This window comes from Gavialis gangeticus, unplaced genomic scaffold (genome assembly GCF_001723915.1).
Source record: "Gavialis gangeticus isolate Ggan-Ray unplaced genomic scaffold, GavGan_comp1, whole genome shotgun sequence".
In the NCBI taxonomy this organism is placed as follows: domain Eukaryota; kingdom Metazoa; phylum Chordata; order Crocodylia; family Gavialidae; genus Gavialis; species Gavialis gangeticus.
In genome coordinates this window covers 74045402-74071720 of record NW_017728994.1, presented here as the reverse complement: position 1 = coordinate 74071720, position 26319 = coordinate 74045402, and the positions used below count along the sequence as shown (strand labels likewise).

Genomic DNA, 26319 nt, shown 5'->3' with positions numbered 1-26319 from the left:
AAAGGATCTTGGAGTCATCGCTGATGCCGAGATGAACATGGGCAGGCAGTGTGGGGATGCAGTCAGGAAGGCCAACCGCACCTTGTCATGTATCCACAGATGCATCTCAAGCAGGTCCAGGGAGGTGATACTCCCCCTCTATGTGGCACTGGTCAGGCCGCAGCTGAAGTACTGCTTCCAGTTCTGGACGCCGCACTTCAAGAGGGATGTGGACAGCATGGAGAGGGTCCAGAGGAGGGCCACTCGCATGATCAGGGGGCAGCAGGGCAGGCACTACGAGGACAGGCTATGGGACCTGAACCTGTTCAGCCTCCATAAGAGAAGGCTGAGGGGGGATCTAGTGGTCTGTTACAAACTGGTCAGAGGGGACCAGCAGGCATTGGGAGAGTCCCTGTTCCCCCAAGCACTACCAGGAGCGACTAGAAATAACAGTCACAAGCTGGCAGAGGGTAGATTCAGACTAGACATCAGGAGGCGCTACTTCACTGTCAGGGCAGCAAGGATCTGGAACCAACTTGCAAGCGAAGGGATGCTGGCTCCTACCCTGGGGGGTCTTTAAGACGAGGCTTGACAATCACCTTGCTGTGGGGTCGTTTGACCCCAGTACTCTTTCATGCCATGGCAGGGGGTGGGACTTGATGATCTGCTCAGGTCCCTTCTGACCCTACTAACTATGAAACTATCAATGGAAAGATGAAAATTAAACTGGGCAACAACAACTGCTGTAAAATGAGCAATGTTTTTCATCAGACAACATATTGGACTAGCTCTAAAACTTCTAGTTTTACTTTTTTGAAGAGGAGCTCTAAGACAAGCGTGTACAGGAAATAGACAATTGTACACGTTACATTATTGTCAGAATTAGTGGAAATTTCAAATCCTGGTTTAAAAGATTTTGCAACTTGTTTAGGGAGACATCCATCTAAACAAATCCTGATTTACAGAAAGTTATGCACATACTGGATGAAACAAATTAGAAATGATCCAGGCTGGCAAGCTGAAGAGGAGAAAAACAGAGAAAAAAAATCATCTTTTACAAACTGAATCAGACTTAAAGGAAATAACTGAGAAGGGTTTTATTTATTACCAGCAGCTCTGCTGTAGGGAATGGTTCAGTAGTCTAAACACCAGGTTTCAAAATATTCAGTACCCTTGGAGCCAGTGGTTCAGGTCTCAGCAGAGGAGTCTAAACCCTTCTTCCACAAGATACATAAACTTAGTTCCAGGTAGACTGCTGTCTGGAATTGTTTTTCCCCCCCAAATGGAAACTGGAAGCCTGTTTACTCTCAAGGATGTTTAGAACCCCATAGCTTCCATCCTTAGAGTCACAAATTGGTTTACCATGGTTATCTGCATACTTTCCAAAACATAATGCTTCACATTCTGATTCTATTTTACTATAATATCTCGTTTTCCCAAATGTACTGTGCATTTTCCTATCAATAATTTTCATATACTACTTCTTACACACAAAATAATACAAACTATAAATCCTGGCACTGTAAATGAATCATTGGGGAGACTGACCTTTGCACATAGGAATATGGTTATCCCCAGTGAATAACACAAAAGCAAAACTTAAGTCTAAATAAGATTTGCAAAAAAAAAAAAAGTACTACGTCACTGTATAAGTAAAAATATAGAGGCAAAAAGCTCATAGCAAATCAAGGGACATGCACTCATCTACAACTTCTGTATTTAAATTATGCAGCTTAACACCTTGTGGTTGTTTGCATTCAGTGCTTGTTGAGTGGTTCAATGCATCAAGGATGAGGACCAGTTATTTTCACAGCTTTATGGATTGCTAGTCACTAGATTCAGACCATGACTGGTATCTATGTTTCAGTATTTGCCTTGTAACCCTTCAAAATTCAGCACCCTCACTCTTGCCTGAACTGCACAGTTCTTATAAAAGGAAAAGAAAACTGCTGATACTTGCTAGTCCCTACTATTACAGAAAGACTCTTCATGCATCTGGCACACATGATTTGTCTGGTTACCCATCCCAGTGCTGCAGCCCAATTTAAACAGTGTCAAATTGAAAGGCTTAAGATGGTCCAATTGACTTCTAAACACCAAGCCAAATTCATGGACTGAAAACTGAGAATAGATCACTAAGTATGTAATGACAACAGGAAAGACCAAAAAAAGTGAAGAATGGACCAAACCAACATAATCATTCTCTAGTGACATCATTAATCAAGTCTACAACAAATAAAGTTCAAATCAGGGGAAAAGTCACTTTCATAGTTATAATGTGGAAAGTTCTATAAAGGATCTTCTGTTATGTGATTTTCTTAAAAGCTAATTCTTGGTGCGATTCAGATAAAGAATATGGATGCAACCCTTAAAACTAAAATTTCTTATATGCTGCTAAAATAGACATAAGGTGTCATACTTGTCCTCCAATTTTTGTGCCTTGGGAAAAATTGTGTCCAGTTCTCCAGAAGCCTCAAGTTCCTGGGCGGGGCGGGGGGAGCAAAAACAGAAAATGTTGAGATTTAGAAAGTGTTTTACTCACAAGTGCTATATAATTGTATATATATTATATAATTTACACACACACACTATATATATACAAAAGTTTGTGTGTGCACATGTATAGACAAACAGACAGACCTAACCTTAACAATATCCAGTCCACCTATGAGATCTCCAGCTACGTACAACTGAGGATAAGTAGGCCAGTTGGAATATGTTTTCAGTCCTTGTCGTACTTCTTCATCAGAAAAAATATCAAAACTGCTAAACAGAACATTATGTTTGTTCAGAATCTCCACCATTTGTCTGCTGAAACCTGCAGATACAAAGGACAAGAGCAAGAGATAAATTATAACTATTTAAACAAAATGCTCCTATATGTAACAAATTTTACTCAAGTCAAAAAGATATTACAAATATTCCATGCAACCTCTTTTCAAAAGGTTTTGATGTTTCATTTTTTTCTTCAACTATGTTAATATTGCCAAGTAGCACAGGGAGAAAATGGATAAACCTGGTTATATTACAGAGGTTTTAAAACCTCAGTAAGTGTTATACCGCTTGTTAAGTCCTGAAGCCTGCCTGTGAAAAGAAAAAGTGAGTAATCTCAGCTCACTACATTCTGTTGGCTAATCATGCAGTTAAACTAGAGAAATAAATTTCCATGTTCAGTCTCTTGAAAGGCCTCCTTTCTTCAGCATCTTCCTCCCTGCTTCCCTAACCTCACCAACACACTTCTGCTGCTTCCCTTGTTTTCTCCCTCTGGCTACTGTTGATCTCACCCCACAACCACAATAGTTGACATTGACAAACTAAAGAGCACTGCAACTATTATTCAAGCCCATTGTGGTGGCAGTATTTTGACTCTGAAAATGACCTTATTATGACCAAGTTTCAACCTCCATTGCTTTGACAGCGTACCCCTTCCCACGTCACAACTTGACAGTCCCATTTTTTAAACTATTTATGTTCACAAGAGTACATAATATTATTTTACTGCACTTGTGACACTTTATTATGTACTATAACTTTATTATCCTTTTGTGACACATTTTCGTTATGTACTTTTCTGACAATACTTTCTCATTAGGACATTAAGTACTGGACATTAGAGTGAAAACATCCATATTTTATAAATCTATTATGTAGCCTACCTTGGAAAAAAGAAAAAGCTGAAACATTTCTTTTTTTTTTTTATTAGGGTATATATATTTTTTAGAAGTAGTAGTTAACTTACCAAAAAAAAGTATACCAGGAATTGCACACCCTTTTTACAGGAGTTAATGGAACTTACCTATAACAAATGATTCTTTAAAGAATCATTTAAAAGAGTGACCCTATGTCATAATTGCCAGAACCACTGTAATTTATTAAAACTGAAAACTATGTTTGATTTTTTTAGACCTTTTTCTATTTGACTTTTAAACAAAAGTCATTATTTTTAATGAATCATTTTGTGTGTCCAGGCCATAGCTACACGTAGTTACAAACGCTGCAGGACAATTTTATCACTCATATTTCCATTCCAAAGAAACACTCAACCTATTATTTCAAAGATAAATAAGTGGCCAAGTTGGACATTTGATTTGGCTTTCCTTTTGTGTGGTAAAATGAAAAACATCATTAGGGGTTGGCATTCAAGAGTATTATCTACTTCCTGGCTTCTACAAGCATAGTACAAATAAAGGCTGTTCTTCCAGAGGAGAATCTTAAACGGCAGCAGTTTACTAGAGAGGCCGTATCTTCTGTCACCTATCAAAACTGTCCTGTGTAACAGGCAATGGTAGGTAACCTTGTGAGGTTCTGAAGTACTTTGGTGCAATCCATATCTTGTGTGGCAGGACAAAGCCAGGAGATGATCTGTAGAACCTGTGAACAAGTCTAGATGCTTAATCCAATTGTTTTTCTACAACCCCCATCATTTGCTTTGTGACTGCCATCCTGAGGCTTTGAGAGCTTCAGAAATAACCAGAAGGGAGGTGGGGGAGAGATCCTGGAGTCAGAGCAATCTTTTGCAAGGCTTTGGATCGCCACTTAATGGCATAGGCCATGACTTAAAATTAGAGAACTTACTTACACATCTGCAGTAATAGCTTTACATACATTCCTTCCATGTCCCATCAATAAGATGAATATGGCTGCAGGAATGACCCCCATATACTTAAAGCACTGTATAAATGTAACAGAAGCCAGTACCATTTTGGATTTACCCTTCCTTACTGTTTCCCAACTCTCTTAAAAAAAAAAAAAAAACCCCTCCCCAATATTATGTGGGCAAATAAAAACATTCTATAAAAGAGAAAAAAAGAAAACCTGAAACAATTCTTAGATGTTTAATATACGCAATGAAATAAAGATTATTTTTAAAATGCAAAGGTGTACCATATAAGAATAACTTTTGCTTGATTTCAACTTAAGGGCTCCTATTAGTTTTTGAAATACGGAATTGCACTACAGCTCCTGCTGTTTTCATGACCTGCAATTTATTGAGATATGAGGTACTAGTATTTATATGTATGGCATCTAAGTTGCTTTTCTTCCTACAACTGAAGTGTTAAGTTCATGTACAGCCTGGAGTAAAACACGAATTCTGAAATCTTTCATTCATCTGGGAGTTCATTAGTAAACAGCTAAAGGCTGATTGCTGATGGTTATTCTGTTGCCAATATATTAACTCATTTCTACTGTAAGAGACTGAGCAAAAGCTTTACTTTCGCTGTAGGCAATTACATGCAGACTAGAAAGATTGATTGGTTGCGTTTCATTTTTAAGGGTTAAAGTAGCAGGCTGGAAGTGTTATACTCACAGATAAAGTATCAGTATAGCTTTACTTTCATAACAAAAGATTTAGGTTGTATTTCTGAAGGAATGCTACACATGCATTACAGAGAATAATTAAACTGTGAACAAAATGTTTTGCGTGAATATCCAGTCACCCTTAAAACCCACTCTACATTCCACAACTCTAATGAGAAACTAAAGAAAATTATGATCCCAATGAAACAAGCAAATAAATAAAGTTAAAGAACAATTTGTTGAAACAACACAACTTATAGAAACACGATTCAATAGCCAGTAAACGAAAGCCAAGAAGATAGATTTCACTTCACGCTATGCTTAGCTGCGTTCCCAGTGAAGTTCCTATACCCCAACATAGGACTGGGTTCCACAACACTAATCAGCTGCATTCAGGCATTGCGAGTCTGGTAGTTGCACCAGACAGACTACGTTCCCAATCATCTTTACCATTAAACATGCATCAGAGCTTGAAATTATTTAAGATTCTTTCATATTTAAGATTTTCAGTTGCATCTCTGACAACTTACACAATATTTCTTTTCCCTCTGAAAATGTATGCCTATTTTCCTCATTAAGGAAATATTCTCTCAACAGATTTTGATTCTAGCTGACAACAGGCTTTGTTAAAAAAAAGAAAGAACACTTGCAAGAGAAGAAAAAAATTTGGTTAAAAAAAAAAAAACCCACAAGAAGTCCCTGATTCCCTTCCCTCCCCTTATTTTTCCCTCAGAGAGAGATCCCCACATGACCTGGAAGTCATCAGTTCCCCCACCACTGCTCTGTGCAGGACCAGTCACCAATGATCTACAATGCCAGAATCATTATAGACTTCCATTTTTTTCTACAGTGATAAAGCTTTTGCTCCAGTGGTCTCTATGGACATTAGTGACATTGCCATTCCTTACAATCATCCAAGTTACCTTCTACTTCTCTGTCTTATAAAACCTCTTAACAGACAAATAGGTAGAAGAACTATCGAACTGTACTCGTGAGTAGCAGGATGACAGAAGCACATGCCATAGGAAAACTGACAGGTAGACAAAGGCGTCTAAGACTCCAGGTGCACATCCAGATATCTGCATTTGCAGCAGCACAAATTTAAGCAGGAGATTTGTGCCTCAGCACCGGTGCCTGAACACATGCACTTTGGTGTGGGACAAATTGTGCCACTTGGGGCAAACTGATTCTGCCAGCTCCTCCCAGATCTTCACCCAGGGGGAGGTAGAGGCTGAGGCCAGCACCTGTGCTGGCCAGGGCGGTATAGAATTCTGCCCTGGAGAGCAACTCAGGGCTACTTGCACTTAGCAGCTTCTGAGGCCCGGCCACTTAGTATCTAGGGACACGAGCCCCTGGTGCCAGCTGGACTGCTGAAGCAGCCCTAACCTAGAGTGACCCCTGCACTCTATACCCACTGCAGCAGTTTGGCAGTGGAGGCTGCTACCTGTCTGTGATCTGCTGCCACCTGCAACAGCAATTGCCCCTTGGACCTGAGGCCCCATGGCTGCATGCCTTCCAGACCCAGACAGTGACTGCACAGCCACCTTGGCTCTGATACAGGCACCGTAGCAGAGCTGCTTGCACCTCTGAGCCAGCTGCCGTGGGCTGTGGCTGCACAGTTGGCCTTCCGGCAGAACTGCAGCCATGTCTTCCGGTGCCCCCGCTCTGCCATCTGGACAACCATCACCCAGAAGATGCGCTCCTTGTGGTGGCCCACTTTGAACAGTCGGAACATGTCCCTCCTGGCCCCAAATGGCCAGGTGGTCAGCCACCTCGCCTGCCCTCCAGCTAGGTTCCCGGTGCTAACCCTGGGCAGGCTCCTCTGCCCAGGTCCCACCACCTGCTTCACCAGCAGGGATCCTGGAGTTCCCAATTTAAAAACTGTAAGTTCTCCGATTAAAATACCCAAAATCCATGTTCTTTCATGATTAAAATGAAACACCACTATATATAGAAATCAGTTCAGCAACGTTTTATTGATGTATTTACAAGTTTAAAGCAATTTAAAGCAACTGAAGCCTACCAGTGCCACTACCATCATCCTAAAATGAATTCTAAATATCTATACACTTTGGCACTTGCTTTTGGTATTTTTATCACAGAAAAACTGGAGCTGCCCCTGCCCCCTTCAATCACCAGGATGTGGGGTCCTGAGCAGCACTGGGATGCCAGTGCCCTGCCCCCCACTCCCAACCCATAGCCCTGCCAGTGTCCTTCACTCCTGACCCACAGCCCTTGCCTGCCCCCACTAGCTCCCACCTGGCAGCAGCTCCATCCTAGCTAGCATCAGGACACGGAGTCCAGCTGCAGCTGTCCCACCTGCTGCTTTGTGGCTCTGAGCAGTGCCAACCGTTACTGTTCTGCTTCTTGAGTCCAGGCCCCAGCAATCCCCATGCCATTCCTGGGAAGCCTTCAACTGGGGCTCAGGGACTAGGCAGAGCAAGCCTCTGCCATTCTGAGCCAGGCTGCTCTATGACAGAGCTCTAAGCCTGGTTCTGGCAGACTCTCTTACCCCAAGCCCCATCTCTAACACACACACACACCCCTGCTGCCACCTCCACTCCTACCCACAGCCCATCACACCCCCAAGTGGTTCCTGGGACCAGGAGCCCCCACAGGCCAGGGCCCCATGTCCCAGCACCAGTGTGGGCATGGGGCAGGGCTCCAGTGGAGCCACAGCTCCCACCAGCAGGTCCTGTCCTGTCTGGCAGCTGGACATGCAGGGTATGAGATGTAGGGGAGGCAGAGGGGAGAGTATGGGGTTTGTGGGGGAGCTGGAGTGGTGTGGAGGTGGAAGGAGGGACTGCTTGAGAGGGGCCGTCCCCCCTCCCACACAGCCTACAGCACCCCCACAGCAGCAGAAGCAGCAGCAGCCATCAGGTCACTCATACCCACAACCCCCAGCATCATAGGGCTGCCTCAGGCCAGCAGCTGCACATCACCAGCCCAGCCCACGTGCCCTTGGACAAAACCGGGACAGCTCCTGTCATCCGCAGCTCTCGGCACTGCAAACAGAAGCCACACACCCTCAGGCCAAGTCAGGACCTGGCCTCCATGCAGGGCCGTACACCATCAGGCCAGGCCAGCTCCATGCAGACAACACCCAGCCAGGTCCATAGGCACACAGCTTCTGCCCATGGTGTCAGAAGCCATGGGCGACAGCAGGAGCTCGCCTGGTTCTGTTCAAGGGCATGTGGGCCAGGCCAGGCCAGCACCATGTGCAGCTGCCAGTCTGAGGTGGCCCAACACCACTAGGGGTCTCTGCCAGGAAAGGACATGAGTGCCCCTAACCACTGCTGCTCCTGGGAAGGAAGTGGAGGGCGAGCAAGGGCACTGTGGGCTGTGCAGGGGGGCCGGATGAGGGACTCACCCCTCCTGAACATTCCCCGCCCCCTACCCCCACGTCCCTATTTATGTGGGACGGCACCTGGGTCTGAGCCACTGCTGCAGGCTTGCCCGCTCCTATTTGCACCAGCACACTGAGGCAGCATGCTGGAGAAGCAGGGGAAGGGGACAGACAGAGATGGTACGGTCGGATGCTAGTGCATCTCTTTGGAAGACCCAGCCTCTGGTTGCAGCCTCTCCTACCTAGAGCTAATCTCCTACCCAGCTTTTTCCCAGCATGTTTATTTGATACCGGGATTTCCCAGCATCAAAATTAGAGCCCAACATTTTTCCATTCCCAGAGTGCTCTTGCAGCATCTCAAACTGCTTTGAGATACCACAATAGGCACGTGGTTGCTCATCTGAACATGGCCTAGGGAGCCAAATAAAAATTCAGTGCTTTTATAAAAACCTTAATCAATATTACCACATGTGTTGATACCACAGTACAAAGTTTCTATCATACTCTACATGGAGGTTTTTAAATCTGCAAATGCCTGAATAAGAAGAAAGTTAACACAAAAGTTGCAATGAGGATGGGTATCTTCACGACCCATCTGCCCCAAAAGCATGGATGGAAAGAATGAGTTCAATAAACAGCAGCGACTACAACTTATTTTGTGTTCAATAACTGGCTTCAGAAACCCTGACCTCAAGCTTTTTATCCCTGAGATGTGACAAGCATAAAGAATCTTTATGCACGTCACGTCTCAAAATTATTGGCCTCTTACACAGATTAAGTAAACTTTCACTTAAAACTGAAGCTAACACCTTTGTCCTTCATCACAGGTAAGTATAAGCAAGGTGTAAACTATAAGAAAAAGAGTTAAAGGACTGATTTTATTAGGAAAATTGTAGTGTCTTGTTGCCATGGCAACAGTGATAAAACATCACTGCCTCCAATTTTAGAATTCCATTCCCTTGGGCTATTCCAGTGTTTTAACTTTGCCTGGAGATGGCAAGATGTTTTCATGCTCTTCCCTACTTGTTAGACCTGTGGGCCTGTGTTGCATTTGGGGGGGGTGCTGTTTTTTCACACCGAAGTAACAGCCTGCAGTCCACCTTACTTTCATCTCAAAAATGCCAAGTTAAGATAGTAGATGAATGTGTACTTCTGCTGCTACCAATGGAATAAGTGATGACAAGTAGGATGCCCAGCAGAAGTAAGCTAGCAATCAAATGTGGCCCACTCCAAGCAAAGACATACCCCAAAAAAGCAGAGAATGATTCTATTCCAAAAAAGATAATGAACAGCCTTGGAAAATTGTTGTGCTGCTGGTTGCCAGCATGGTGCTGGAATAGAAGAGAAACACAAGGTATATGGGCAGTGATGAGAACTGTCTAGTCATATATTCTGTTTAACATGTGCAGATCAGCAAGAAGTGGGCTGAAAAACATGTTTACAATTGCTTAAGGGGCAGCTGACATCCATGCAGTGCCTTCTGATTTGTCTGAAGCACACGTGTGTTTTAACTCTTCCAACATACCTGAACGCCTCACATTTATGTAAAAACTAATTACATTAAAGAAAGTGGGAATAAGATAAGAAAAAAAAACCCTGATCATTTCTTCACCTACCAAAATACACCTTGACTTAAAGCTACCAATTTGTCAAGCTGGCTTGACAGGACATGCCTGAAGCACAAAGTATATTGATAGGACACACATACAAACATGGATAAGGAAAGGCAGGACAGACAAAGCAGTTGTTATATTTGTAATAAGAAAAAAGGTCTAAAAATGTTATAAGCTGTCCAATGTGGATACCATTTTGACCAAGGAACATACACACAAGAGGTGGACAAAGGTTATTAGAAAAATGCACCCTAAAGATCCCAGAGCAGCCACCCCTACAGTTTTACAAGGTACAGTATAAGACAAAACTTATGAGAAGTTGTATCCTCCAAGTTTAGGGATACCCATGATGATGTCCACCCAGGCATGGTTTGGTCTACTTGTAGATCTCTAAGTAGTACATCCACCTCTTGCTTTTCAAAGATGACATGATATAGATTCTAGCATCACTGTTATACTGATGAATGGCAATGGGAGGTTTCATTGGTCACCTCTTAATATCCCAAAGTATGTGTCAAGGCATACTTTTTCAAGACAACATTCAAGTCTTCCAGCAAGTCTGTCCTCTTCTGCCTTGGAAGTCATTTTAAGTTTGTGATGCATAATTGAAAAACAGGAGAACAGCCTTATCTTAGGCACTCGGGAAATCAGAGCATTCTAAGCTCTAACAATAAGTCTTCTTGAATAAGTCATTTAAATCTTTCTCTGTGCCTCCATTATTATTCTCATATACAGATAGGGAACATCCAGCCTTATACGAGTGTTAAGAAAATAAGGTTATTTAATGTGCTTAAACAGATACTCTTGTAATGATGTATACCACAATATCGCTCTAAATAAATGTAGAAGAAGCCCAATACATTAAGCAAGACATTAAGCTATATTAAGCAAAGTTCTTACCACAGCGAGGCTCTTGTGGAGATCCTTTCATAAACAGCATGCACGGTGCAGCATTGATCAATTTCTTTAGACGCACATTAAGATCTTCTTTCACATTATCATTAGATCCAATGGTAATAGAACTGCTGGATGCATGGCGCTGGACTTTTTTGGTCAGCTCTGGGGCATGGGCACCATCTAACCTGTCAATTTTCTGAGAATTCTAAAGAAGCCAAGAAAATAGCTCAAAAGCATTAGCTTCATACACTGTCTTTTGAACTACTAAAAACAATTTAGTAGAGTATCTATATATAACAGATAAGGTGGCTTAGTGCATTGACCATCCTGCTGGTCTTTAGTATGAACATAAATGTCACAAACTAAATGAATTTTTGGCCACGGTACAGTGCCTGCACTGGGCAAAAGTTCAGTCACTTGGTTTAAAAAAAAAAAATTGCAAAAAGATTCTGAAGAATTCTAGAAAACAAACACTTGTCATTTCCTCAAGATCATTACTTGCTTATTCCATCTGAATTATCTAGCATTACAATGAACCATGGCTGAATCATTAACCATATTTGACCCAATACCAAGTACATTCTTGCATCTCAGGTATAATATAAGCTTTCTATAAATCCCAAGACATTTAAAGGGGATTCTAAAATATTAAACATTAATTTTAGTATCACTTCTGTAGGCTGACCATTTTAAATCTATCAGTAAAAAAGATACTGAATTCACGTTAGCAAGATTGACTTCTGTCATCTCATACTGAAAACAGTAGAAAGATAATTACAAGAACTACTCTCCTGGACCGAGGCACTTTCATGCAAATAATATGCAATCCATTTTCTCTTACCTTAAAAAACAAGAATGTTGGAACAGAACTAATTTCATATTTTTCAGATACTTCAGGCACAGCTTCAGCTTCCAGCTTAAGAAGTCAGAGAAAACATGGTTTTATTTTCATAATCTTCTTTCAAGTTTGATTGTGCATGTCAATCCTGGCTATAACATTCTTCTAGGCATTTTGTGTGTTTTAAAAAGGAGTTTGATGCAAAAGTTTGTGACACATTTGCATTTAAATGAGACTCACTGGGCTGGCATGTCATCCACTGAGCCTGCACAGTGTCAAAACAGGTTCATAGGTTTTTATTTTGTTGCACATTTCAAAAGATGCCTGGAGGCTGTGAATAAAATTTTTGGTGCACTAGTGACCTAGTAAATTTTCAATCATATGCAGCTACTACTATATTGAAATCCATAAATCATTGACCCCAGTTATGTCATGATTACAGTGCTTATTTTCTGCCCACAGCAATTCTTGCTGTTTGCTCTATTGACTAATTTCGAGAGGCAGTACATCATGACTGACATTTGCAGCCTTCTGCAAATTATGAAGCAAAAAGGAGTATTTCTTCAATAAACTATTGATGTCTACTAAATTTTACTTTTAACTCCTGCTAGGCTGCTGACTACTAAGTAGAAAGCTTGTTAGACTATCAGTCCTGTAACCTATTTTTCCTTCAAAACTGTATTTTGAAATTCTGAAGTGATTATTTACCATGAAAATAAGCACTGCTATTCATCAATGCCCAGAACAGAGATTCAAGTCATAGAAGCTGACTTTAGTGAGGGAAGTTATTGTTTTACGATATTTTTCAATAACACCAATGTTAGAGTGGTACAAGGATAAAAAACAAAGGGATAACAGTATTAGGATCACACTAACGGAAAACAAAGATGCTTGATCATTGTACATTTACAGATACATGAAACTTTTCAAACTCATCTGTCTGCAAACTGTACAGTTTACAACAAGCATGCGGAAGCCAAGGAAGGCTCCCACCCAAATATTAGAAATTTTCAAGAAATGCCAGCCTTCTTTGTTCTCCTCATTTACAGCTTTTGATGCACTGAAAATTTGGACCTTTAAGTATCATTGGAAAAAATAGGCTTTGGTTTGTTCCAACTATAAGGCTGCTGTTTCCCTTATCTGGAAGGCTTCATATTTAGCCCAGAAGCACCAAAATATGACCATGAATTCTGAGTCTATCCCAAGTCCCATACCACAACAATCTATCAGAGTCAACTGAGAATCAAACACTGTCAATATACTTTATTTATCAATTCCCTTTCAAGCATCTAAAAGATTGTTACAGGAAAGATACTGAGGGGAGGGGTTGTTTGTTTTTAATTCTGAAAGATTATTTCCTAACTACCTGCACATGTCATTCCACTTTGAAGTTCCTTCAGACACGGCATGTTTTATTTTATAAAAGTTATTTTTATACTTCTTTGGTTAAAAATAAGATTATCGCCTTAACATTACTAGTCTAAGACTACACTAAAATGCCGCAGGTAATTTATTCTTTTAAAATCATATTTTAAAAGACTCTTCACGATTATTATGTTTTGAATTTATACAGGGTTATCCATTCAATGACAAATAGATTTTAAAACCATTATGACACTGTACAATTCAGAAACGTTATTCATGGCTAGCTACCTGAAATAGCTGGTAGATTTGTCAAATTGTTACCAGGCATAACTGGATCCCCAGACTTAGCTATTCCTGAATACGGATCAAAGTTCTATCATTTTAGCTATGAAAATACTGTATTTATTCCCATGAGGGAACCCAAAAATTGAAGTAAAAGACTTATTCAAAGCTGTTGATACTTTATCGCTTTGGCAGAATGCTCTGGTGCTTTTGTATCATAATTGGGATGCATTTACAGGCCCGGTGTTAGAATTTTATTCTGCAGTGTACTGTCCAGTAAACAGAAACATAATATTAAAAATATATATATTTCAGTCAAGTCTGCACAACAACTAAGCAGTTTGGATTGAAGATTTTTTGGCCTACTATAGGCTAGAGCAGCAGTACAACATAGGCAACACGAAACATTTTCAACATTTTGAAAAGGAAACAGTCTTTCAAGACCGTCTAATTGAACAGGTTTTGTAAATTAATACACTTAAAATCAGATCCATCTTTCTGCTTTACAAAAGCAAAGGCCGAACTGTGAGATGAATCATTAAAAAAAACCCAAAAAACATAAAGGCTGTAAGAAATCAAATTAAAGCACATACACACAGCTGGTTATTCCATTACTCCCTGCCCTGATAATCACAAAAGTGTCTCATTAACGAGAAAAAGTTGTTTTAAAATGAACACCATGTAGATCTAGTGCATTTTTTTTTTCATATTTGTTCTCTTACTGGGATATGCAGATGATCGCACAGAAATACTGCATCTCATTTGCTTACTGCTGCTCAGTATAGCATACTAAAATGACATAGCACAAAGAATTAAATTCATCTTTCTGTAAACTCAGTGAAGATTATTGTTCATCCTTAATAACAGATAGGAAAGCAACTAATGCATCTAAACGAATCCTGAGAAGATCATCTTGCCCAACCAGCAACACTGCTGAAATGAATGAAAGCTCTAGCAAACCTTAAGAGCAGCACTGGCATTTTAATCTCAAATCCCTGGGATATAAAGATCAGGCCTGAACAATACAGCTAGTTACAGTACTTGAGGGCTGAGTCATCCAAGTTGCATCAATTTGTGGACAAACCTAAAATCCTTTTTGCTAAACGAATCAACACGGAGAAGGGATATTATAGTTAAAAAAAAAGCAGGAAAATACAATTTGTTATTTTAATCTGCAATATCAAGCTTTCTAAAGTGATTGAGAACAAAAACTTCACCCAAAGTATTTTGACAATACTTTTAAGCTGTAATAACCTTAGGATTCAAGGCAGTATAAGTATTTCTTATTTCTAGACACCAGAAGCTATTGCAAAAATAACTGTTTCTGCAAGCTTTGGAGTTGTTTCCTTTAGCTCGTCTTTGATACCTTCAAAATAGCCTTTACTAACTGGAAATAACATCTTACCTTCACAAAGGTAACTTGCACGTGTTCCTTGGCTAGTTCAGACATGACATTGTTCATCTGGATGCACTGAGGAGCCCATGGTGCCCAAAAATGGACAACTACAAGGGATCTATAACAAAAGAGAAACACAGCAAGACTTCTAATAAATGCAGGTTATTTTTACAGATGGTACTTTGATATTGAAAAAGTGAAGCCCCAATGACTAGAAAAGTATGGTTAATTATAATGGAACAATGAAACACTACTGATTAGCTCAGAAAAACAATAATCCTTATAGCTTAAACTACCCATTCTAAGATTATTACAATTTACAGAAAACAGAATCACATCAGTCGGTCACACAGCAAAGGGACTGTAAAAACCAAGCATATAAAAGAACAAAATTACAAAGTTTTCCCCACTTAACATTTTTACAGGAATTATTAACCAAGATATATGCTGGAAAACACATTCAACTGGCAACTATGCGACATAAAAAGGGGTGAAGTTAAATCAGAATTGGAAGAACCTTGACATCTGCCACAATCAAATTTGGCAGCAGCAAAGTAACATCCCACACAAAGTTGAGACAACAACTGAAGCATGCAAAAAGCTTAGCAATCTTAGTTATTCTCCAGAGGGAAGGATGAGGCATATCACATTTAACAGATTCCTGTCTGTGCACCTCTCATCCAGTTTCCATACCATGCAAAGGATCTGTGTGGCCCCCTGACAACCAAGGACCCTCCTTTCCCCATGCCCTCCCACCACTATTATTTCTTTACTCTCTGGAAGACAGAATCCTTTTCAAAACAACTGAGAAAAGAGCTAAAATGAGGGATGGCCTTAGGCTGAAATGTGTTAATTTCTGTCATTAGCAGGGATCCTGGTTTTCTTGGTTTAAAAACAGCAAATTATCTGATTAAAAAATCCTAAAATCCCTGGTTAAAAAAACAAAAATCCAAGGTTTTCCACAATTAAACTGAAAAACACTAAATATAATGGCTATCAGTTGAACAATGTTTTACTGATATAGTTACGATTTTAAAGCAATTTGGAAGCCTACCAGTACCTCAATCATTAAAATAAAATAAAATTTTAAATACCTATATATTTTGGCATTTGACTTTGGTTTACCATGGAAAACCAGAGCTCCCCCTGCCCCCTTCCCTCACCAAGACACATGTCCAGCTGCCATGCCACACAGCCCCCTGACCCTGCTAGTGCCCCTCACTCCCAAACCGCAGCCCCCCACCACCCTGGTGGTAGCCCTAACTTCCAACCCACAGTCCCCTGTCCCCTCTAGCCCTGCCTCAACTACCCCCACCCTGCCAAGTCCCGTGTGAACTACAATACAGCGGCCTGCACAGATGGCCCCCAGCATTGGGTACAAGCAAGCACACCCTGTGGGAAGCTACAAGCAGCAGCAACTAGGGCACCACACGCTACCCCCATGCCACTGGCAGGGCTGGGGCATGGCAGGGAGGACCAGCACCATGCTCCACAGCAGCAGCATGGAGCAAAGCGCAGCTCTAGCTTGGCCACGCTGCGGGCAGCAGGAGGAGGGCGAGGGGCTCCAGGTCCCATCCTGCCTGAGCCAGAGCACGGTGGCAGCTCCAGCTTATGCGGGCAGCAGTGGAGCCAGTCCGGCCCCAGTGAGGGTTGGAGGCAACACCTGTGCACCCCCCACACTGAGCCAGATGGCCTGGCCATGGCACCCTTCCTGGCAATGTCCCCCAACCACCCTGCCTCCAAAGCCGCCAGCCTGACCATAAAGGTGCCCACCTCCACTAGAGGGACAGGCACTAGCAGGTGGGCACCACTGGCAACCGCACAGAGCTGTGTGAAAGTGTATATGCACAGATTCATATATTATAAGACTGGAAGGGACCTTGGAAGATCATCGGGTCCAGCCCCCTGCACAAAGCAAAAAAGACAACTAGGGTCAGGTGACTCTAGGAAGGTACCCATCTAGTCTCCTCTTGAAGATTTCCAGGGTAGGCAACTGCATCAACTCTGGAGGGAGCTTATTCCACTGTCTGGACACCCTAGTTGTGAAGTAGTTTTTCGTAATGTTGAGCCTAAAACGGCATTCCAGGAGCTTGTGACCATTACTCCTAGTTTTCCCCAAGGGTGCCCTGGTGAACAGTTATTCACCGAGCCCTTGATGTACACCTCTGATGTACTGCTAAGCTGCATGCCAGGGTATTGTTGGCCCTGCTGGCTACAGTGTCACACTGACAGCTCATGTTCATACTGTGGTCAATTATTATCCCCAGGTCCCTTTCATTTGTAGTGCAGGTCACATTGGTATTGCCAGCCCTGTAGGTGTGTAAGGGATTGTTCCTCCCCATCTGGAACACTTTACATTTCTCAACGTTGAACTTCATCTGGTTCTAGTCTGCCCAACCTGAAAGCCTGTCTAGGTCCACCTGTATCTGTAGCCTATCCTTAAGAGTGACCACGCTCCCCCATAACTTGGTGTCGTCTGCGAACATGGCCAGTGAGCTCTTCACTCCCACATTCAAATCATTGATGAAGATGTTGAATAGCACTGGGCCAACCACCTACTCTTGTGGGACACTACTGGCCACTTCCCGCCAAGATGACACAGATCTGTTCGTTAGAACTCTCTGTGTCCCAACCCACAGCCAGCTTCCTACCCACCTGACAGTCTCACAGTTAAGCCCACAGTCTTCCAATTTGCTCACAAGAACGTGGGCCGCCAATGTGGGGACGCAGTGAGGAAGGCTAGCCACACCTTGTCATGTATCCACAGATGCATCACAAGCATGTCCAAGGAGGTGATCCTCCCCCTCTATATGACATTGGTCAGGCCGCAGTTGGAGGACTGTGTCCAGTTCTGGGCGCCGCACTTCAGGAGGGATGTGGACAATATCGAGAGGGTCCAGATGAGGGCCACTCACATGATCAGGGGGCAGCAGGGCAAGCCCTATGAGAAGAGGCTACGGGACCTGAACCTGTTCAGCCTCCACAAGAGAAGGCTGAGAGGGTATCTGGTGGTTGTCTGTAAACTGGCCAAGGGAGACCAGCAGGCAATGGGAGAGTCCCTGTTCTCCTGAGCACTACTGGGAGTAACAAGGAATAACAGCCATAAGTTGACGGAGAGTAGATTCAGGCTAAATATCAGGAGGCACTATTTCACAGTCAGGGCGGCTAGGATCTGGAACCAACTTCAAAGGGAAGTGGTGCTCGCTCCTACCCTGGGGGTCTTCCAAAGGAGGCTAGACAGACACCTTGCCAGGGTTGTTTGACCCCAGTACTCTTTCCTGCCTATGGCAGGGGGTCAGACTTGATGATCTGCTCAGGTCCCTTCTGACCCTACCAACTATGAAACTATGACTTCTTGTTGTTCTTGATCCCCATTGCTAATTTTAGTTTAGATGCTGCCTTAGCTTTTCTAAGCTGATCCCTACAAGTGCAGGCCATAGTTATACAGTCCTCCTTGGCAGCTACCCCTAGCTTCCATTGACTCTTTCTTCTTTCTTAAGAGGACCATGATTTTCCTGTTTAGCCAAGAGGACTTCCCAGCCCTTTTGCTACATTTCCTCCACATGGGAATGGACTTCCTTTGTGCTTCAAGGATCATGTCCTTTAGGAATGACCACTCTTCATGCACTCCTTTTGCCTTTGGTCCCTGGCCCCTCAGAACATTCCCTACTAGTGACCTGAGCTTGCTGAAGTTTACAGTTTTGAAGTCCAAAACTTCAAGCCTGCTATTCCATTTGTCTGCCTTATGACAGACTATGAACGTAACGGTTTCATGATCACTATCGCCCAGGCTGCCCTCTATGTTTAAGCCAGTGCCGCCTGCCTCCAGTCACTCTCCTCATACTTCCACCAGTCCCACGCAGCTCCTTGCAGACTGGAAGGCTGCCAGCCTGCAAAGGGAAACCCGTGTTTTCCCACAGTTTGTTCCTTCAATGGGGAAAATACGTGTTTTTCTATACACAAAAAACCCAGACCCCAGGTCATCTGTACCTTCAAAGAACAAGTTACCACAACTCTACCATTACTCAGCATCTACCATTTCCCTTCCCTACCTACATCAACAAAGTTCTGTCAACTGATACCTAGAACATTCCCTGAAATTTTTGAATTGATCAGATGCAGTATTTAAAAATCATTATGCTACAGCCAAACAGAAAACCCATCCATTTGAATGTAAGCACCTCAACCAGAAAGAAATAAAATGCATTAATAACTGCAGTGACAATACATTTGGCTTTAGGAAGTAAACTGGAAGCAAAAATAAAAATTAAAGTAAAACTTGTTATATTATAAGAGCTTTGAAAAGAAAAGCTTGTTTTCCCCTAGTAACATGCTGCCTTCTATTAAAGGAAAGCAAAACTAAGTACCTTCTAAAGCATAGCTATTTTCTTCTGTTTATAGTAAATCAGTCGATTGGTGCTTTTTTATCATGGACAACACTGCTTATGCAACACTGTTTGTTACCTGACCACAAGGCACCACCACAGTTTTGTGACTGTGAATAAATTCTGAATTCACAACTTTCTGCTATAGGTTTAGATACAGTTATGATGGTCCAGAAAAATGTACAAGAGGTAAAGAGGTTGTGATATCCTTTACTGGACCAACTGTACAGCTGGGAGAGTCTTTGGACAAGCTTTCAAGCATCAACTGCCCAAAAGTTTACCTAACAGTATACAGTTGGTTCAATAAAAGATATCACAAAAAATCCTTGCCAACTTTCTGTAGTGATTCTATGCTTTCTATTAGGATTGTTTTCTTTCACTGTGTGATGATCAACTGTGGTTCTGCTCTAGAAAAAAATCCTAATATTGGTATATTTCTCAGGTTTTGTAATTCTATACAACATCACTTAACACAACGATGATCTTTTCTCCAAGAGTCAGCCTTGCAAATCATTAATTCAGGAAAGCCCTTACGGACAAATGTAAGTGACTTCCTGCCACAAAGATGCTTTTCTGATTCTCAGCTTCAGCCCAGTTTCTTTTCCTTTCATGTTCCCTTCCTCACTCTCCCTCAGCTAACAAAGATTGTGCAGACCAAGTCATCCCCAAAAGCATGTTTAAAGAGTTAAGAAGAGTTACACTGGTGCAAACTCCACTTAAAATTGATGAATATAGCCTTTAATTTTTTTTATTTGTTAATAGAATCAATCCTACAGTGAATAAGTCAAACTCACACAGAACCACTCTTCCCCCTGCAGGAGAAGAACTGCATTTCAGCAAGAGGCAATGTAATCCACAGTGCTAATTCCTTTCTGTGGTATGTCTACACTACAAAATGAAGGTGCCATTGCAGTACAGGTGGCTGCAGCATCAGCAAAAGCTAGCAACCACAAAACAAGGCCTCCAGAGACAAAGATATACCCTTTGCTAGCTGAGGCTGAGGTTTGTGCTGCTACATCTTTATTGCTATTTTTACCCTTGGCTAGCTAGATGAAAGCTGGTGCAAGTACACCTATTCTGGCTCCAATCCCACCTGCAATTTTCTATGTAGACATACCCTTTGGGAGGCAACAAATAAGAAGGGACAAAAGCAGCATACAAAATAAGGTATACGATAGAGAAAACAAGTCAGGCAAGTTGACCCTTCTTCATATACAAGGAGAAAACAAAAGTGAAAGCTTCATTTCTCCCTGTACATAAGATGATGAAGTTACCTTGGGAACTCTGGGCAGCAACTTTCAGGCTAAAATTTTGGCAGGTTTGAAAAAGCATGGTAATTTACATGAACAATGAAAAGCATCCAGTTGTTAGCTATTAAATTTTTAAAAAGAAGGGATACAAACTCTCATGTTTCAAAGCATAAAGAAATCTATGTGCAAATTTCTTCTACAGGCTAATTATTCCAGACCTGTCCACATCAGTTTTTGCCTCTTCCTTTAAAGAAGAGCTGCTCAGGCACTACTTCTCTGGCTGGTGCTACTGGCAGGATTTCTGAATTCTACCTTCCTCTTTCAGCTTCCCCTTCCTGCCCAAGAGAGGGGCATTGGGAACCTGCATCCAATACCGATACTCAGACCTACTCCAATATGAATTTTCTTATGCTAAACTTAGCTCTCATATTTTTTTTGAGGTGCATAAGTGAGTATTTCTGGGGTGTTATTTGCTGATAGTCCAGTTTACACAGGATTAGTTCTAAACTCTTTACAGACAGTTCTGCAATATTACCCAAGTTATTAAGGTCTTCCTCCTTCAGAAACACTTTTGATATCAAATTTGAAAGACTTAAACATTGAGATATATCCTAGAAACCCAAGTCCTGTAACTGATATCTCTCAGTTCTGTGCAAGTTATAAAAACAAAGCATACTAAACAGCATGCAGTTATAAATTATTGTCCAATTTCCATTTTTATTTTGTAATACACAAATATTGCTACATGAAAGAAGTATAATGAATTATTATAAAGACCTACAATGATTGAAAAAAACTGCAGAACAGTTCTTGCTACTGCTACTCTGTTAACAGTCAATATGCTTAGATTAGAATATAATGTACAGAAAGTCAAAGGTCGGCCCAAGCCTAGATGACTCTCTGACCAACTTCCATAGCCAGTGGCACTGATGTAGCTAGTCACTTACGACTACCCATACATACAGCTTGGTTGTTAAGGGGCAACTTTCAGCACAAGCCCAGAACAAAGAACAAACTCAAACACAGAGCTATAAAAAGGCAGCTTAAGCTCTATACCACCAGCCTCCAATATGCAAACTTATTATAATCAAATCTGAACAAGACATCAATCTTGACCTGACTGTATAGAATGACCCTCAAGTCTACACAAAGACACAAGAGAATCAATGCAGTCCACGCAGTTCATCTGGGTGCTCAACCATGTGCTCAGCAGAAGTACAAACATTTAAAGTTAAGGATATGGTGAACCCAGAAAACAGATTAGAAAGCTACGCCCTCATGACCTTACACCCAAAGCAGAAATATTACTAAACAAAATAATTAAGTGATCCTTTTTCCCCAAACTTAATACAACTGTATGTTACATAAGTTTGTTCTAATCTATTAAATTTCCATAATGTATTTCTAGAAAACAAGATTAACAATGCAGTTGCCGTAGTCTATATTTGCAACGGCACAATGCACGTTTTCAGATTATAAGAAACCCCAGGGCCTGAGAAAGTAAAGGGAAGGAAAAAAAAAAAAAAAGAGAGAGAGAGAGAGTGCGCCCTTTAATTCACTGTGTAGAAAATAATCAAAGGAAAAAAGATGTAAGGAACAATCTAGCTAGATATGCATTAGGCTCAAAGGACTATTTAATAATCTGATACACTCTCTTTTTCACTAGTCAAGCACAAGAGAGAATTCACTCTTTTCCCTAGCTGCCAAGCAGCATTTCCCATGTGTCCAATTTAAATTAATCAGTATGGTAGGGGTACATCTTATCAGATGAATGTCATCTCATAAGTAGTACAGGAGTAAGAACCACATGGTTGAGTAATTCTGGCCCCTTTGACTAGAACACCACTTATTTGATAAGACTGCCCTTGACTATACCATATCACTGCAATTTGTTTTATTTTATAACAACATGGGTTTAATGAAAATAAAATGAAAAAAGAGCACCATCAACCTCCTACTTTACTATGAATCATTTACATAATAGTCTACTTTAACCAGTGTTACAGTTAAGCCACCTTCTCAGGTTCTGAAGAGTTTTAGTAAAGCCTGAGAAAATGGCAACCTACAGTAATTCAAAACACTGGAAAACACAGGACAGTCAACTGGCAGGAAGTTAATCTTAGACAAAGTAAAGAACAGGCCCAAGGCAGGACATACGTTAGCTTATCTATAAATGATTAGTTAATGTGAAAACTTATTACATTTGTCTTTGCCCTTCTCGGATTCTTTTTCTCATTAAGAAAAAATAATAAAATGTGAAATACGTCATGGGTATTAGTTCTAGTATTATTTTTTATTAGTGTTGTTCTTGCTTTTTAGTTTACATCACAGGTGCTAGTTTAATTGGCAGCAGAGATGATATAAAAGTATACACTAGACATTCCCTATGAATCTCCTAGTTATCTACCTATGGCCAAATACACAGTCCTGCTCACCCAGACAAAGCTTTATCAAGTGGAAGTTTTGTTTCAGAGAAAACTAAAATATAAAATCATAAGCTGAAGTGAATTTCATTTTATTGATTCCAGTTTACTGAATGATAAAGAACTGTTCTCCAAATAAAGCATTGAAAACATCATGATTCCTACTTCTATAGGTTATCTTTTTATGTTTGCTTATTATATGCACTATACATGCTAAAATAAGCTCTTAAATATTTACAAACCAAGAAAATGATACAAGTTAATAATAACTGTCTGTATACGCTATTACCTTCCTGAACCACCGTCTTGATCAAAATTAGAATTCATGGGGAATTTTAGAAGATTTAATACCTATATTATCAATTTATCACTGCTAAGTTTCTGCAGCTCTGAAACCAAAATATCCTTTGGAAAAATTTTAAAAATACAAAGTTTATGGTTATTCCATTCCATGAGTTACTACTACAACTGTACACACACAATAAGTTTACCACCCAATCTACTCCATTAGACTACTTAATTTCCAGACTTTTTTGAAACAAAGATATTAAGAAATATCAAACAGCCCAAAACCCCACAATCAACAGTATAATTAAGACTTAGCCCACTTTCTTTTTTTCTCAGAGTTAAAGAGGTTCTGGATATTTTTATGTTAACTCCTCTGTTGAAAAGATTTATTAAAGAGAAAGGAATTATTCATGCAAGAGGAGCCAAAGAAGAAGCTACATACTCTTTAATGTACATGATCTAAAATTAATTTAAGCAACCTAGATAACAAAACAAGTGACACTAACACCTTAAAGGTGAGAAAACTAGTAAAATCAATTCTGCTAATCTTACAAATATGATTCACAGAAGTTTAGGGGTTAAAAGAGCAGTGGGGCTGGAAAAGGCCTAATGAGATCATTGGGTCCAGCCCCACTACTCTGGACAGAAAAGACTTCTGTAGTCAAATAACCCCAGCAAGGTGTGCGTCCAGTCTCCCTTTAAAGCTCAGATAATAATTAAGGTACACGCAGCCCCACAGAAAAAGTCAGCAGAAGGAAGAAGTTTCAGTAAGAAAAGTGTGCAAGTCCTGTGCTCTCAAAAATCTAAAAAATTTAAAGACACACACACACAACCTGCACCTCCCACCGGCCAATACTCTGATGTGTAGGATTTGGGAATGAGGTGAACAATTTCAGCCATCCATTTAAACTTCTAATTTTAGAAACCATCTCATTGGCTATATGTTGCCAAAAAAGTTACCAAGTAAGTATTTAATTATTTGATTCACCATGAAAGGTTCATGAAACAGCCTCTACTCTTAAGGCACCTCGGAAAAATCACCTATACCATGCCAATAGTTATAGGGGCCCAATAAGGTAATAATAAATAAGTATAGCTCAGATTCAATGAATCTCAATTAACGTTAAACTACTTCTATTTTTCAGCAAAGCACATGAGCACAAACTTAACTTTAAGTACCTGAGTAGTCTACTGGGATTTTTCACAAGCTGAAGTTAGAAATATACAAAAAGTTCCCTCCTCCAGCCATGGGCAAGGCCTAACTTTCCAATGCTTGATTGGGTTTCACTGTACGCATGGTAACGTTGGACCACATCAAAGGATCTCAATGCAAGATCAAGGCTTGGCACTTCCAATTATTAAAAGATTAAATATATTTTAAAGACCTCTTCAGTTATGGTTAGTAAGAAGATTAGTTACCTTTGTTCAGCACCTGTTTCTCTAGTTCTTTTCACATTTAATTTCTCAACTGACAATTGAATGCTACACTGGTTGGACCACAGACCTGTACAGAGGTGCTGTTTTAGACCCTCTCCCCTTTTCTGGGTCAGGGAAACATCTCTTATGATGAGGTGTATCGAACTTGATTTGTAAAATTGCTCCTACTCTCTGTCTGTCTATGCCCCAGAAACAAACTGAAGGAAGATGTGGTCCATTCTACAATGCTTAATAAATACAAGTTGTTTTAAGGAACACAACCCCCCATTCCCCCCACAACAGTATTACACAGAGACACACAACCTTGTTTGAACAGAAAGTGTCCATTTTAAAAACGTCCAGCAAATTTCTCATAGAGCTTAGGAAGAGGAGATGAAACTTGTTTGAGTCTCTGGTTCATGAATACAACTGTACTAGGCCCACTGACTGTATGAATAGATACAGCCTCATTTTGTCATTAACTTTATGTGTTCACTAATATAAATACTGGGTACAGGCACAACTCATTTTCTATGGAATAAATCAGCTTCGCTCCTTAGGAAAAGTGGAGTGGGAACACCATGCACCGCCTTGCCAAATTTAAGTCACTGCACTCGGACATAAAAGTCTCCTTCAGAAAATGAGGTGCAACTGGGTACCAGTCATATGCCCAATTACTGCAGGAAGTCAGCCCAGACAAACTGATCATGTCTTTGCTCCTTATTACGGAGGAAGCTTCCTAGAGAATAAAATCCAGGGTACGTCACTCCATAGCAATCGCACTGTGAGTCCACATGCACAAACCAGCAGCACTTTTACTTCCCCCTCCCAGAAATCCCCAACAACTCCTCAAAAACTAAAGCAGCACCAGGAACCCATTGGACCCCAAGTTTACATACCAGGGCTTTAAAAATACCTGTCTGTAAAAAGGATGCAAATGCTTCCATTATTTTAAAAAAACAGAACTTCTTAAAAACAAGAGCATCCCCTCCCAAGCGCTGCCATCCCAATGCTGTAGCCCCACACGTGGATGCAAAATCTCAAATAAAAAAAAAAAACACTCAGAAAAATAAAGAAACCAAGCAAAACAATCAACTTAAAGTGGGTTCGAAAAGGATTTCAGTCTCCTACAGCAGCCAAGTCGCTCCAGGGGTTGGTCCGACTGCACTTTCAAGGAAAGGCAGGTGCGGCGGAGCAGGTGGGGCGTGAAGCACGAGGAAGGGACCTGCCCCAGAGTGGAGCAGGGAACAAAACCGGCCCTTCCAGCTCCCACGTGAGGCTGCCCCGTGCCCACTCCCCGCGGCAGGGGCCTCGAGCCCCGCTGCTCATGAACTACAGGCCTCAGGAGGCCAAACTCGGCACTGGGGGGAGGGTAGCACCGACAGGCGTCGCTTCTGTGTCGCCACAGAAGCGCTGAGCGCCCCACACCCCGCACTATCCCCACCACCGCGCCGGGGGAGCAGTAGGCCCCGGTCCCGCCCGCCCTCGGGCCTCCCCTCAGCCAGTGACCGGGGGGTAGGGGTAGGGCTGGAGCTAGCAAACA

The 26319-nt window shown here is 41.4% G+C and overlaps 1 protein-coding gene across 1 annotated transcript in view; it reads right to left on the bottom strand.

Moving 5' to 3' along the window:
• The window catches only part of GLRX3 (glutaredoxin 3), a 50172-nt gene that overhangs the window by 18637 nt on the left and 5216 nt on the right, over positions 1–26319 (bottom strand). The window contains exons 2-6 of the mRNA XM_019503010.1: positions 15024–15132; positions 11975–12049; positions 11137–11338; positions 2625–2797; positions 2399–2460 (exon numbers count right to left, since the gene is read on the bottom strand). Of these exons, the coding sequence (XP_019358555.1) occupies positions 2399–2460; positions 2625–2797; positions 11137–11338; positions 11975–12049; positions 15024–15132 (621 nt within the window). The remainder of the gene's footprint in view (positions 1–2398; positions 2461–2624; positions 2798–11136; positions 11339–11974; positions 12050–15023; positions 15133–26319) is intronic.